This window comes from Coturnix japonica, chromosome 7 (assembly GCF_054131305.1).
Source record: "Coturnix japonica strain WE chromosome 7, WE-NBRP24, whole genome shotgun sequence".
In the NCBI taxonomy this organism is placed as follows: Eukaryota; Metazoa; Chordata; class Aves; order Galliformes; family Phasianidae; genus Coturnix; species Coturnix japonica.
In genome coordinates, this window is record NC_140669.1 from 20257590 (window position 1) to 20270372 (window position 12783).

General features: G+C 39.2%; 1 protein-coding gene across 19 annotated transcripts in view; it reads right to left on the reverse strand.

The window, feature by feature from the left end:
• Positions 1 to 238: 238 nt before the first annotated feature.
• ZNF385B (zinc finger protein 385B) overlaps positions 239 to 12783 on the reverse strand; it is a 149929-nt gene continuing 137384 nt past the window's right edge. For all 19 annotated transcript variants that reach the window (XM_085552662.1, XM_085552654.1, XM_085552659.1 and 16 more), the window contains 4 exons: positions 5861 to 6106; positions 4268 to 4446; positions 3053 to 3154; positions 239 to 1659 (listed from right to left, as the gene is read on the reverse strand). In XM_085552662.1, coding sequence (XP_085408788.1) covers positions 1447 to 1659; positions 3053 to 3154; positions 4268 to 4446; positions 5861 to 6106 — 740 coding nt within the window. In that variant the 3' untranslated portion in view covers positions 239 to 1446. The remainder of the gene's footprint in view (positions 1660 to 3052; positions 3155 to 4267; positions 4447 to 5860; positions 6107 to 12783) is intronic.

A 12783-nucleotide genomic window follows, 5' to 3' on the forward strand; every position in this document is an offset into this window, starting at 1 on the left:
GACTCTCTGATGTACTGAATTTTTACAACCGTACTACAAAAAGCTCCAGTAAAGGCCGTAACAGGATGGAGAAACAAAAAGAAATTAGGACACTAGGGAAGTAGATACAGGTTTGGTAATTACACTTTATTACAACTCTAATGCTTTACTTGCTCCTAAAGTCTCCTTCAGCTAAATTCGTTTGTCCCAAGTGTTTTTTTTCTTTTCTGTACCAATAAATAAACACATGAAACATGTATATTTTTTCTTATTATTTTATTGAAAAGATACATTTAAAAAAATACACAGACATTTTACTATTATGGATTGCAGATAAAGATGCTCTAAAAGTTAATTCATCTATATATATTTCCTTTCTTCCACCTGTTTTCCCCATTGTCACATAATGACTTCAATCTGAGTACTGCATATTGATATCACCTTTATAAAAGGGCTGGGGATATAAGAAGAGAGGTGGGCTATTACTGCAATATATTCAGTAAACAGATAAGACAGTCAGTTATAAATATTTCATGTTCTGTACATTATTGCATTAGGGAGCCACAACATTATGCAGCATCATTATGAAGGAAACTATTTAGAAATGGAAAAAAAGGATATTTACGTACAATTATATGGATTCATTGTCTCCTTGAACAATGCATATGAGTTGTGGTAATGTGCAATTGAAAAGCTTTTTTTTTTTTTTCTCTTTAAACATTGCTTAGCAACATCAGCAAAGAAACAACAAAAATAAGTTAAAGTAGCAAACAAGTAGTAATCTTAACTATGTGTTATATGGCTTTCTAGTTTTAATCTCTCTAAATAAAGTCTGACATAAAGGGAAAAAAAAAAATGAAAAAAGCTTCAGCGCTGCACTGCTTTCAAACAACTGCACAGAAACTAAAAATCTTAAAATCAGACGCAGTACATCTTTAGTACTACACAAGATACACCAGTACTGAGGCCTAGGACAGTACACAATCCCTGTCAACAAGAGCACATCAAAAAGAAAAGGACGCAGTTCATTTGGAGATGTTACCCTCGATCAAGCACTTGGCTCACTTACCTTTTCCCACACTGGATTACACCCCTGTGGTTTCCAGAGCTACGTACGTAGGTGTGAGCAAGGAAGACCCTAATTTTCAAGTCTGTCAGGAAAATATTTTACGTTCCTTGTTTCCAAGGTGCATCATACACATTGCAAAAATAATAACAGATGCATTAATCTCTAGTAATATCATTTTATGAGCAATTAAGTTTTTAGTAAATCATTGTCTACTGGGATTAAGAGGGAGAGAGAGACCAAGAAAGAGAGTTGTCTAGATTTCAAAACTTAGTACCGTCAGTGATGAGTTTATAGTGAAGATGGTTGAGATGTCACGCCGGGTGGCATTTCAAAAGACCCTTTGTTTGTTTTCTTTGACCCTTCCTACTGGCCACAGCTATCTCCCTTTAACACCAGACTCAGTATGGTGCAAAAAGTATGGAGGCAGGTGTAGCACGAATGGGCCCATGGCCAGGCCTGAGGAGGGCTGGGGGGATGGCAGGTGCCTGGAAGAGGGAGGCCGCAGGGCGGGCTGGGAGTGACAGCGCTGATGACACTGCAGCAGCCAGTGGTGAGGAGAGAAATGCAGGGGCCAGCGGCTTGATCATATCTTTCTGGAACGCAAGCTTTGCCTAGAATAAAGCAAATAAAAGGCAATGTCAGTCCAGTTCTCAACATGCCCATTTTTAGAGGGGAAGAATGAACCTCAGCACACACAGCCTGGTGTTAGCTGTTTGGGAGCATCAACAACACAACCCCTTACTGCCAAGCCAACCAAGGATACTACTCTGTATTTATGGTGCACAAATCTCTACCATAGGGCAGTCAGGCTGGTGTTTAGAAGGAAACATAATTTGCAAGTGAGCAACAATAAATTACATAGGTCATTCCTATGTGAGAAATGTTTAAAAAACCTGGCTTAAGACTTCAACTTAAAAAGTCAAGCTTTTCACTTACAAAAATGAATTGTAGAAAAGTACAGTGGCCAAGGTGGGAAACTAATATTCAGGTTTTTTTTTATCTGCTGATGCAGAATTGTTCTTATCTACATCCATATACTTTAAAGATCAATACCATAAAAAAATTCTGAAAACAAGAATCACTCAGCTTATGACCTACAAAAGTGGGAAATATTGCTGAATGGGGAGACTTGGGGGAAGCTTTCAGTATTTTCACTTGCCTCTGTACAATTACAAAAAACCACTCACAGCTCAGCTTTTAGAGACTTTTCACATGTTTACTCTTGAACACACACATTTGCATGTCTCCCTTTCCAGCCTAGAAATTGTTTTTCCATCATAGATGGCATGCACTTTTCCTAGTGAATAAAATACAGGCTGAGTCATGAGTAAATAAACATACAGTCTGCCCTGCGCCACAGCCAGCCTGAATTGGACTGCATCAGACTGGCAGAACTAGCCTGGGGAATACTCGGAAATGCAGGTGGGTGCAAGATGGGGACAGCTGGGGGCATGGAGGTGGGATAACTGTTTTGATAGCCAGTGAAAGACACTGCTTGGGCACATAGGCAACCAATTCTCCTAAATAACTGATAACTCACTTACAGCACCATAATACATCTGCAGAGCACTCTGTTTTGCAGCATGGAGAGAATGAACATTAGTATTTTTATAGCTTAACATCATAGGTCCTTTTCACTAACTGCATACATCATAACTAAGGGTTATCTCAGGTGCTGAGAATGACAGAGTATACATGTTTCAGGCTTTAAGAAGCTCACCAATACCACAGAGCTGATCCCTTTCCATGGGGCACACAGTTCATTCCACGTTTCACTGATTACTCCCTCCTTCCTAGCAGTAAATAACACTCCCAATGATGTCTGTGTGCCTCCAATAGGGCAGACAGCATACGTAAGTATCTTCAAATATGATCCCAGCACAGAATCTGCCTGCAAGGACAGAAAGTCTGTGCCACTGTCAGGTCTGTCATGTTCCCATCTCTGTGTGGTGGGAGTCCCGAAGGTCACAAATTCACATAGTGATGAGAAATAAAAATACTTACTGCTAAAATACTTGGACTGCGCTGCAGCTTGTTGTAAGGACTGTATTTGGGTTTCATAGGCTTTCCTGCAACTCTGTCCTTATGCCTTCGGCTGGAAATGTGCTGAAATGAACATCCCCACATTTAATTAGCTGTTTAAACATTTCTCAGTTTTATCGTTTGAGACTGATTTATCAGCAGGGTACGTCTAACCCCCTGTTTGTAAGAGAAAGTAGGTTCTTTAGAGAGAGTGAAGATGAGTTTTACTAAATTAAACAAAACAGTTTGGAGCACATCAAACAGAGAATCAGAAACTAATCAAATACAGCAAATTCTGTGATCTAAGACGGGCTCTGCAAATTATTGATGTTTTGCTTAGTACTTCCTTTTTCTACCTGATGAGCTTTGAATCAGGCAGAGCTGTAATCACTAGGTCATAGGGGTATTCAGAATCAGGTGAACTTCAGTGCCTTTGATGCTGTCCGTTTGCATAAATAATTCAGTGTTAACTGAAGGAAGAACCGGTTCCTAGGGATAGGTCTACACCACGCAATTTAATACTGCCTTAGAGATAACTGAAATAACTGTGTATAAAAGAACGCGTCTTCACTGTGAAGCAGTATCCAATTGGAAATTCCAGTCTGGCTATCAGAAACAACATATTTATATTGCATTGCACTGAACCTAGGGCTAATTGGCTTGGTCAGAATATAGCTGTGTTTTCATGCACCTGTGCTGCTATTCCAGCACTAATGATAATGTCTCTACACTGTTCAGACATATCTATGGTATTACTGTCTCACTGACAGTCCCAAGCCAACAGATTCATGTCACATCCTCCTTTCTTGGACTTAAAGATAAAAAATAAAATAAAATAAAAATTCCCAACTGATTAAAGCAGCAACAAAATACGAATTCAGGGAACTCCAACCTAGGATTTCTTCCTATTGGAAAACCAAAGTTAACATCCTCTTATTGAGCCACAGCAAACTTTTAAACTATATCTACTGTGCTATCCGTTGCTACCAACATTTTTCCCTGCCTTTGCTTTATGACTTGCAAGCTCATTTTTTTCTCCAGCTTAAACAGTTATGCAAGGGACTTTTAGAAATAGCTGTGGGCTCATGAAACACAAGTTCATTTTGTGGGAAAACATCTTACACTGACCCATATTCCATCTATAATATTGCAATGGAACTAAAAATCACGAAGAAGCCTCAGGCATGTGCAAGTTACCTGTTTAAGCTGAATTTCTGAATTAACGTGGACATCGCAGATTTCACAATGAAATGTCTTGTTTTGCAGTCCTGAGCCTTTACTGCCATTCTGCACCTTCAGCCGGGAGCCAGGTCTGGGGTAAGACTTGATGGGACCAGCACCATTCCGAGCCTCAACCATCGTCTTGTGTTTTGAGCCTAGTTGGGCAAACAGATGTAGGTGATCAGCATCATACGGCAGGGTCCATTAGTCATGGTACTTCTTGTTCCACACTTATCTTCAAGACAGAATACTCAGTACTACCACAGATCAGTATTAACAGTGGTCTTACTTTTGGTCAGCACAGCTCCCACTTCATCAGTCTGAAGGGAAACCCAAGAACAAAAGAAGGGTTTATACAGAAAGGGAGCTGGACCGCTGACCCACTGTTTGAGATGAGTGTGTGGCCATGAGGTCTGCATCTTTGTGCTTATTCTAACAAAATCCAGAGCTAGTGGAGCACAGCAGGAAAAGGGGATGACTCAGGAGTGATCACTCAAAATCTGCCTTGAAACAGAAATCCATGACTAAGCCACTAGCCACATTGCTGGTTATGTGTTCAAGAAAAGACACTGTACAAAGTCTTCATTAGACTAAATCTCTTTTTTCCATGGACTGGGGCTAAAATTCGATCCTTAGCTTGAACTGTGGGAATTGATAAATGGCCAACAAGAAAAAGCTGATCTTCAAAGAATTCCCCTGAATCTATGTTATTCCAGATCACCCAGAGATTTGAGATGTAGAGGAATTCTATACCAAACGGAGACATGAATTTTCTGGATTCATCTTTTAGGCTATCATGGCAATTTCTCTAGTAAAGGTGCCTTAAAGAAAATAAATGTATACTGACGACTTCTGAATTTAAGAGTAGCAAATACTTATAATAATTTGAATAATAGAACAGTGACTGTGGGGCCATCAGAAAAGTGTAAAATGAGAGAGTGTCTAGGCACACAGTTATTTCCACGGCTTATCAGCAGAGGTGGTGCTGGAGATTGCAACAAGTATCTTTGGATTTGGAAGAAGTGGCTGCTTTGGCCATTTCAAGAAAGGATTACAGCTATAAAACCAATTGAAATAGTTTGTTAACAAGCTTTACATCACCAGCACATCGCAGAGCAGCCAGAGTACATTAGGGGTTGTTGCTTGGGGTCTTTTCAAAGATTTATCCAAGGAATGAGGACAGCATGGTTAATACTTAACAATCCAAATGTTCTAGGATATCTATGAAATCTAAGAAGCCCATCATAAAAATAGGAAAAATATCAAATAACAAAAGTTACTGAACATTGTGCCAGGAAAAGACAGCATGCACAGCTGAAATATGAAAGAGGTATGTCGCTCACATTCTAGAAAACCTGGTGCTACAGACATATGATGGAATATTACTAGGTAACATGAGCTGTAAGGATTTTAAAAGCTTATAGGGTACAGGAAGAACTGCTCTAAAAATGTATAGAGCTGTACTGAAATATCAAACACTACACATCAAATTCCACAGTGCCAGAAAAACAGCTTGTTACATCGACCTTTTCAAAACCAGCACATAACTCACATTCTATACACACTCACCTGTGTTGTGCGCTTCTAGTTGTGACAGGGAATTCACAGCCACTTTGCATAATGAACAGTAAAGCAGTTTTTTGGCTTTTTCCTCTTCTGACTCAGAGGCTGTGCTAGGAGCCCCATTTGTGCTGTTGGAGGATGCTGCAGGTGTTACAGGTGCCACTGCTGCCACTCCAGTTTTGGGAAGAAAAGCACCCACTTCTGTACTCGAATGCTGACTTGCACCATTGGATTTCACTTTCCCTTTATCTTCTAAAAGAAGGAAAATATCTATGTCAAAAATATGCTATGCAATAATCATGCAATAGTAATCCTGTGGTTCCAGCGAACCTTTCCCAACAGAGACCTAATTCATCCAGTTCTAGACAGGCCAGCATCCTTGAAATCTTGTTAAAATTCAACTACAGAATATATGTAATTTGATGGAAGGGCTGACTCTTGGTTTTAAGGTTACCAGTGAGTACCAATGACTTCAGCAAATTCAAAGCAGCTGCTGTTGTGCTGCAGGTCTGGCCAGCTGCAAACAACCCAAAGAATCTCCAAGGCAGATTGGGTTAAAGACTGGAGAGTACATAGAAACATGCAAGGCTTTGTACCAGAGATTGCAAAAATGCTCCTGAAAAGCAACATATTGCCTTTGGAATAGCTCAAATTCATCAAAGTCACTGGGAGGACACCGAAAGGCTCCAGCACTGTCTTGACATGTGATATTCCTTCTCTCAGCTAAAGGAGTTCAGTATGGTACAACACTATACACATAAGTACAGTTATTATTGTTTTTAGATTTTTCAAACAACAGTTCCCCATACATCCAGAGGTACGATGGCTCCAGTGTGCATTCATCGTATTCCTGTATCACTTCACAGCCATGAATCAATAACTCATGTTCCTGTGAGACAGGTAGGCAAGTATTACTTCATTCTACAGATGGTGATTGCAAGACAGAAAGATTAAATGTCTCAACTGTGCCTGAAGAGGCACTTTGTGTCAGAGCCAATATTCAAATGCTCCTTGCCTATGTGGTGTCTTAGAAGAGCTCATTGAATTCTATTCAGCTGAAGTCCTTGTGACTACAAGCTGTACTGGAGTAAAGTCACTGATAACGAAGAGGGAATGGAACTGGGAAAAAATAGCACTTCTGGTATGGGCAGCACTGACAAAATGGATGCATGAAATGATTGCTCTAGACCGACAACAGATTGCAGCCGAAGCAAACTGCTACATCAGCAGAACAAAAGATCACAAACTTCCAGCTTTACTAAAATAACACTGGCACCAGACAATCTGAATTTTTAAGATTTCTTTTTTTTTCTTTAGTATGTGGAAGAGTGCTAGAGATCTAATTTTGTTAGAGACCAACCAAGATCAGCCTTGTCATATCAGCATGTCTGAGATTAATGCAGTACCAAGAGCCAGCTCTACATTTAGGAATACTCATAGTTCAATCACTTGCAGCATAAGCAAAAAGTGGTCACAATACAAAATAGATGAAAATGGCAAGAATAGAATAAGACAGGATTTGGAATAAGATATCTCTGGATTTTGCCATCAGGCACCTGTAGATCCTAAACAGCGGGGGTAAGACCTAGTTCACAGAGGCCACTGTTAACGTCAGAGACAGCTTCCCATTGCCAAAGCTAGCAGCTGATTGAAAAGTTCCAGACTTCATTCCCCACTTCTCACATTGCCAGCCACCATTAAGGGATGTTTAGTTCTGAGCCTCAAATATCTGCTGATGCACAGTCTGTCAATATTTAAAATATTCCCAAGGTTTACAGTGCTTTCACTCTTTGTAATACAAAGCAGTTCTAGAGTATATAATGCGTAATCTCCTGTCAAGAAAAATTCTGGAGAAGTGGAAGGAAATTACCAGTGTCCAGCTAGGCAAAATGCTGTCAGCATCTCAGCTTTTGGGAAAGAACCATAGCAAGTGTAATACCGTCACTGGGAGAGCTCCCTGACACCAAAAGCTCCTCATCCATGTGACTATATGTGTACATGGAGACATGCCATGCCCCTTACGAACTGATGTTTCCTTCCACTGTTCTAAGCTCTTAATGCAGAATATCTTCAAAAATCATAACAGTAATGTTATGAGCCAGTTTAACTCCTACAGAAAGTATACTGAGATAAGTGCATATTTATCTCTGCGCTATGACTAAAATAGTTTATTTTTTCTGTTTTTTAAATCAGAAAATGGCACTTCTCCAGATGGGCTTTGGATAAAAGCTTATTGTTTTCAGTCAAGAGAATTCAAAACAGCATTACCTACGGTTTTGTTTGGGACAGAAATGCCTACCAAGTATTTATATATGTAAAGCACAGGAAATGCAGATCAGATGTAAATACAAAGCAGGAAGTAGTCCATTCTTATTGTACTTATATCAAATAACATCTCTAAGTGAAATCAGAGAAGAGGCTATTTATGCCTGCACACATACACATGCTTCCAGACTGTGCTCACTGTCTGAACTGAGGCCTGTTCAATATGGCTGAGGATCAGAGTCCTCTTCAGAAGGCCAGTATTAGTGAGCAATGGCCCAAATTTGCACTGATTTCCACCTGGGCCAAACCCACTGAGCTCAGAAGAGCCAGGCAGAGGCCAAACCAGCTCATGAATGGGTACATCCTCCCCAGCAAACATGCAAGGGGTTATTGAACATCTAACCCATACTGCTGCACTGTATTGGACTATGTTTGTTTTCCATACAGAAGGATCATATTTCATCTGTGCTAAATGCCTCTCTTTAAATTAAGTCTCCTTTTTCCTCAGGACTCAAGAGAAGTAAATCAGTGATTCATTTTGAGTTCTTACTGAAGCCTGCATTTATTTTGAAAGAGAGCCCAAGGAAAAAGTAAAGCAGCTAATTAAGTATTGCTTTGGGCTCAGTAATATCAATGCTCTCATTGCCTACTTACATTGTTTCAATTCCACTTTGAAGTTGTTCTCATGTATTTGTGGTTGTTTGCCTCATATCTGCATCAGCACCATGCTAGAATTCAAGGCTTATTTACCTAATTAGCAGCACCTCATTTCAGCTTTACGTGTCCAAGTCAGACAACAGCATAGGATAACATCTGACAGGCTCATATCTGACAGGTTCCAGCTCCTTCCCAGTGCAGGACCAGACCAAGTGATATACCCTTCTCCTTTGTAGGTCGTGCTGCTCTCCCTGCTGTTGCTATTGCATAGTTTATGACCCACCTGTTAATGCTGAAATCCTACTCCAGCTAAGCATGTGAAGGGGTAAAACCACTGCCATACACCTTCTGTGATACAGCCTGCTTTGCCTTTGTGCAGCAGTTTCTTCTCCTGGTTCCAGACAACAGTGTGTGAACACTCTGTCCCATGCAAAGATCAACCATTGATGAACGCCACACAGAAAGCAAAGAGGGTTTTTTTTTTCTTTAAACATTTAGCAGCTTGGTTTACAAGGTATTTTTTAAAAAAGTACATTGTGTTTGCAGTTCATGTCAAGGGTTTACCATATTATAACATATGTATTTGTACAATATCAATTTGTATCCTAAAATTATCTGAACAGAAGGACCAGGAAAGGTACAAATCTGGTTGCAGCAGCTGAGGCACCCCTCAGCTGGTAGGTGCAAGCCAGCATCTTGAAAGCACACCACAGCAATCCTACAATACATGGAGAACTCTGAAAGTGAAGGACATGAAGAATTTGGATAGAAAAAAAATCAGTCTTACTAAACTGTGCTAGTAGGTCTAGCTTTTTACTATTCAGAAACCACCTTCTTTTTTTCTTGTACAAGACTGATGATACTGTGTACACCATACAAAAGTTCCAATTAGGAATTTATGCTGAAAACGTATGTGCTATTAACAATGAAAAAGTAACTAAAAATTAGATTTTTAATTCAGATTCCTAACAATTTTTTTTTTAGAAAAGCATAGTTCCAAATTCCATGTATAAAGTAAGAAATTCAAATAGCTATTCTGTAGTATATAGGTTTTCTGTATCACTACTTGTAATTGCTACTTACATCCTACAACATGATCACCGGCACAGTTATTACTGAAGATACACAAAATATATATTAACAATAAATTTCTGTTTCACATCTTGCTTAAGTAGCAGCTGAAGTTGTTCATGAAGAAAATAAAGTACAACTTGATCACTTTACAGTTGTCAGTGTCATGCTACTAGAGAGCAGATGATGCATGGTTAGTTGCAATGCCTTTGGTGCTATTAGTCATGTTTATGGTGCTTTGCCACAACACTGCATTTCTACCAACAGAAAACTGTTCAAAACGCAGGAAGTTTGATGAGTCTAACACCTTAAATTAATTTCTGACTACACCATTTGTTATGGTACCTAAAACCAAAAGTGATTTTTGAGATGATGTGTTTGTGTTTTATTTATGGGTTTCACAGTACTGATCCTTAGTAGCTTTATGCTGTCACTGGAAGTGTGGCACAAATGTTGCCTTACATCAGCCCCGAGTTCACTTGTGCTGTTTTTCCAGACACTGGTATTGGTCCAAAGTGCTGATTTCTGAGACTAATTGGGACTATGAGGTAAAGTAGGCATGTCTAAGCCAGCAGAGCTGTATGGAAGGAAACCAATTCTCAGGTTCTGCCTGTAATGTCAATAGCTCCGAATATGACTATGAATATTGGGCTGCATTAAACAACCTATGAAGCATTTAGTGACTGCAGAATGGGAAGAGGAAATCAATCACATTGTCAAGCTTGTCACATTCTCTCCCTGACCCAGAGTGTACCAAAGGTAAAATCAGTTACATTAATTACAGCCTCTAATACAAGGAATTAATACATTAATTACAGCCCCTCTAATACAAGGAACTTTGCTGAAAAACTCATCACTGTAGTTAAATTGGCATCCATAAAGACAGAGTAAAAATGTATCAATTTAAAGATAAAATTGTAACTCAGTTAAAACTTGGTATTTTGGAAGCTTGGCAAGTCTGATAGAAAAAAATAAGAAGTGACACTTACTTTATTCCTACACTGTATTAAATACAGCCATTGGTAATACTGAAAAGAGGCCAGCTAGTTGATATTTCTGCAACACATTATTTGACCTTGCTGTTCTAAGCTTTCTGCACACACAACAATAAGGCAGTTCCCAGACCAAATGATTTACAGCTTAAGAGCAAAGATCACAGCTGAAGACAGACGGATACAAGAGAAAGAACAACAGGTCATCAACAGAGGCATCAGTGTGGCAGTCTAACTTCTCGTAAGCTTTATTCTGCTTTTCTGTCCATCACAATATACATATGTAATTCAGATGTGACAGTAGCAAAGATAAACCTGGCAGATGCTGGTAGGATGATCTTCAAGAACAGAAGGACCAGGAAAGGTACAAATCTGGTTGCAGCAGCTGAGGCACCCCTCAGCTGGTAGGTGCAAGCCAGCATCTTGAAAGCACACCACAGCAATCCTACAATACATGGAGAACTCTGAAAGTGAAGGACATGAAGAATTTGGATAGAAAAAAATCAGTAGTTTTAGCCTGGGGAGAAAAAAGTGAAATAACACTGAAGATCTACTGCTTGCTTTCCTTTGAGAGCCCAGGAGAATCCCTGAGGCACTGGTTCTGAGTGCACCTGACTTTGATTCAGCTGGAAAAGAACACCATTGTGAAAACGGAAAATCATGAAAAATATTAGCAAGAAACAGTTAAAGGACGAAAGGACTGGACACTAGAAACTGCACTGCAAAAATACTGCAAAAGAATTCAAAGCATCTAAGAGAAAATCTTGAAAGTGGAGACATCACAGTCACAGAGGTTACAAGCCTGGATGAAAGTCATAAAAAAGATGTTAAAAAACCCATGAGAAAATAAATGAAGATAGGAAAAACTTATTTATCCATGTTGTACTCGAAGGATTGCCTAAACAAACTCTAGGATCTACCCTGGGATACATGTATGGAAGACGATCCATACGTCAACATACTGGAAACAATAGTTGCTGCAGTTCTGTTTGACTTGAAATAAGATACAGACAGAGAAGAAGATTAATGACAAAATTAATAGAAGGACAAGAAGGGCCTTCCTCAGTACATCAGTAGAAAAACTCTACTGAATAGAAAGGCAGACAATAGCTCCAGTGAAAAAAGCAAGCATCAAGCCATTGTTCTTCACAGAAAGTCTTATCTTCTGCTGGCTCACACTGTTATAAAGGAATAAAGCATGCATTTAAACAATTAATTATCCTTTTTATGAGGAAAAATATGAACACTATGAGTAATATATACCATGAAACCGATAGCAGGAAAGCGATTAAGTCACTAGTGGTCATAACCTTCACAGCATTTGCAGGCATTTTGTCCTGCACCTCTCCACATACTGCTCAGGAAAAAAAAACCACCCAAAACCCGACAACAAAGAGCATTAGATTATTTCTTGACACTCATTAAGACAGAGTTAGCTAACTTTGATAAGGGATTTTGAAATCTTTGTTTTATCTCCACATTTGCTAAATAATGAGACTCCAATGGCTGCCAGACAAAATATCTACTATCTCACCAGTTGTGGAGTCTGCTGAGAAATGAGGCAGAAAAACCCGTAGGGCTCTGTTCTAGAAAAATTCCATTGCAAACCTACATGCAAATCAGATGGCACACTGAATTTGTTAACCCTCTGATTACCTTTAGTTCTCATAAAATGCTCTTCCTTGTACCTAAGGCCTGTCTTAAAAATGACTAGGTTTCACATAATGAAAGGTTGTTACATGAAATAAATCTGTTTGACACATTCTAAAGAAAACCAATTTTGTTTCTACACAAAAATGAGAAACAAATGGAAGCTATAAATATAAAGCTTTTCATTTCAAGCACAAATGTGCACTAAAATAATCTACAACATATTTTGTTGAGATACTGAAGCTACATCAGGAAATGTCTGGATGGCTCTGCAATATTGAGCGAGCTCTGTAG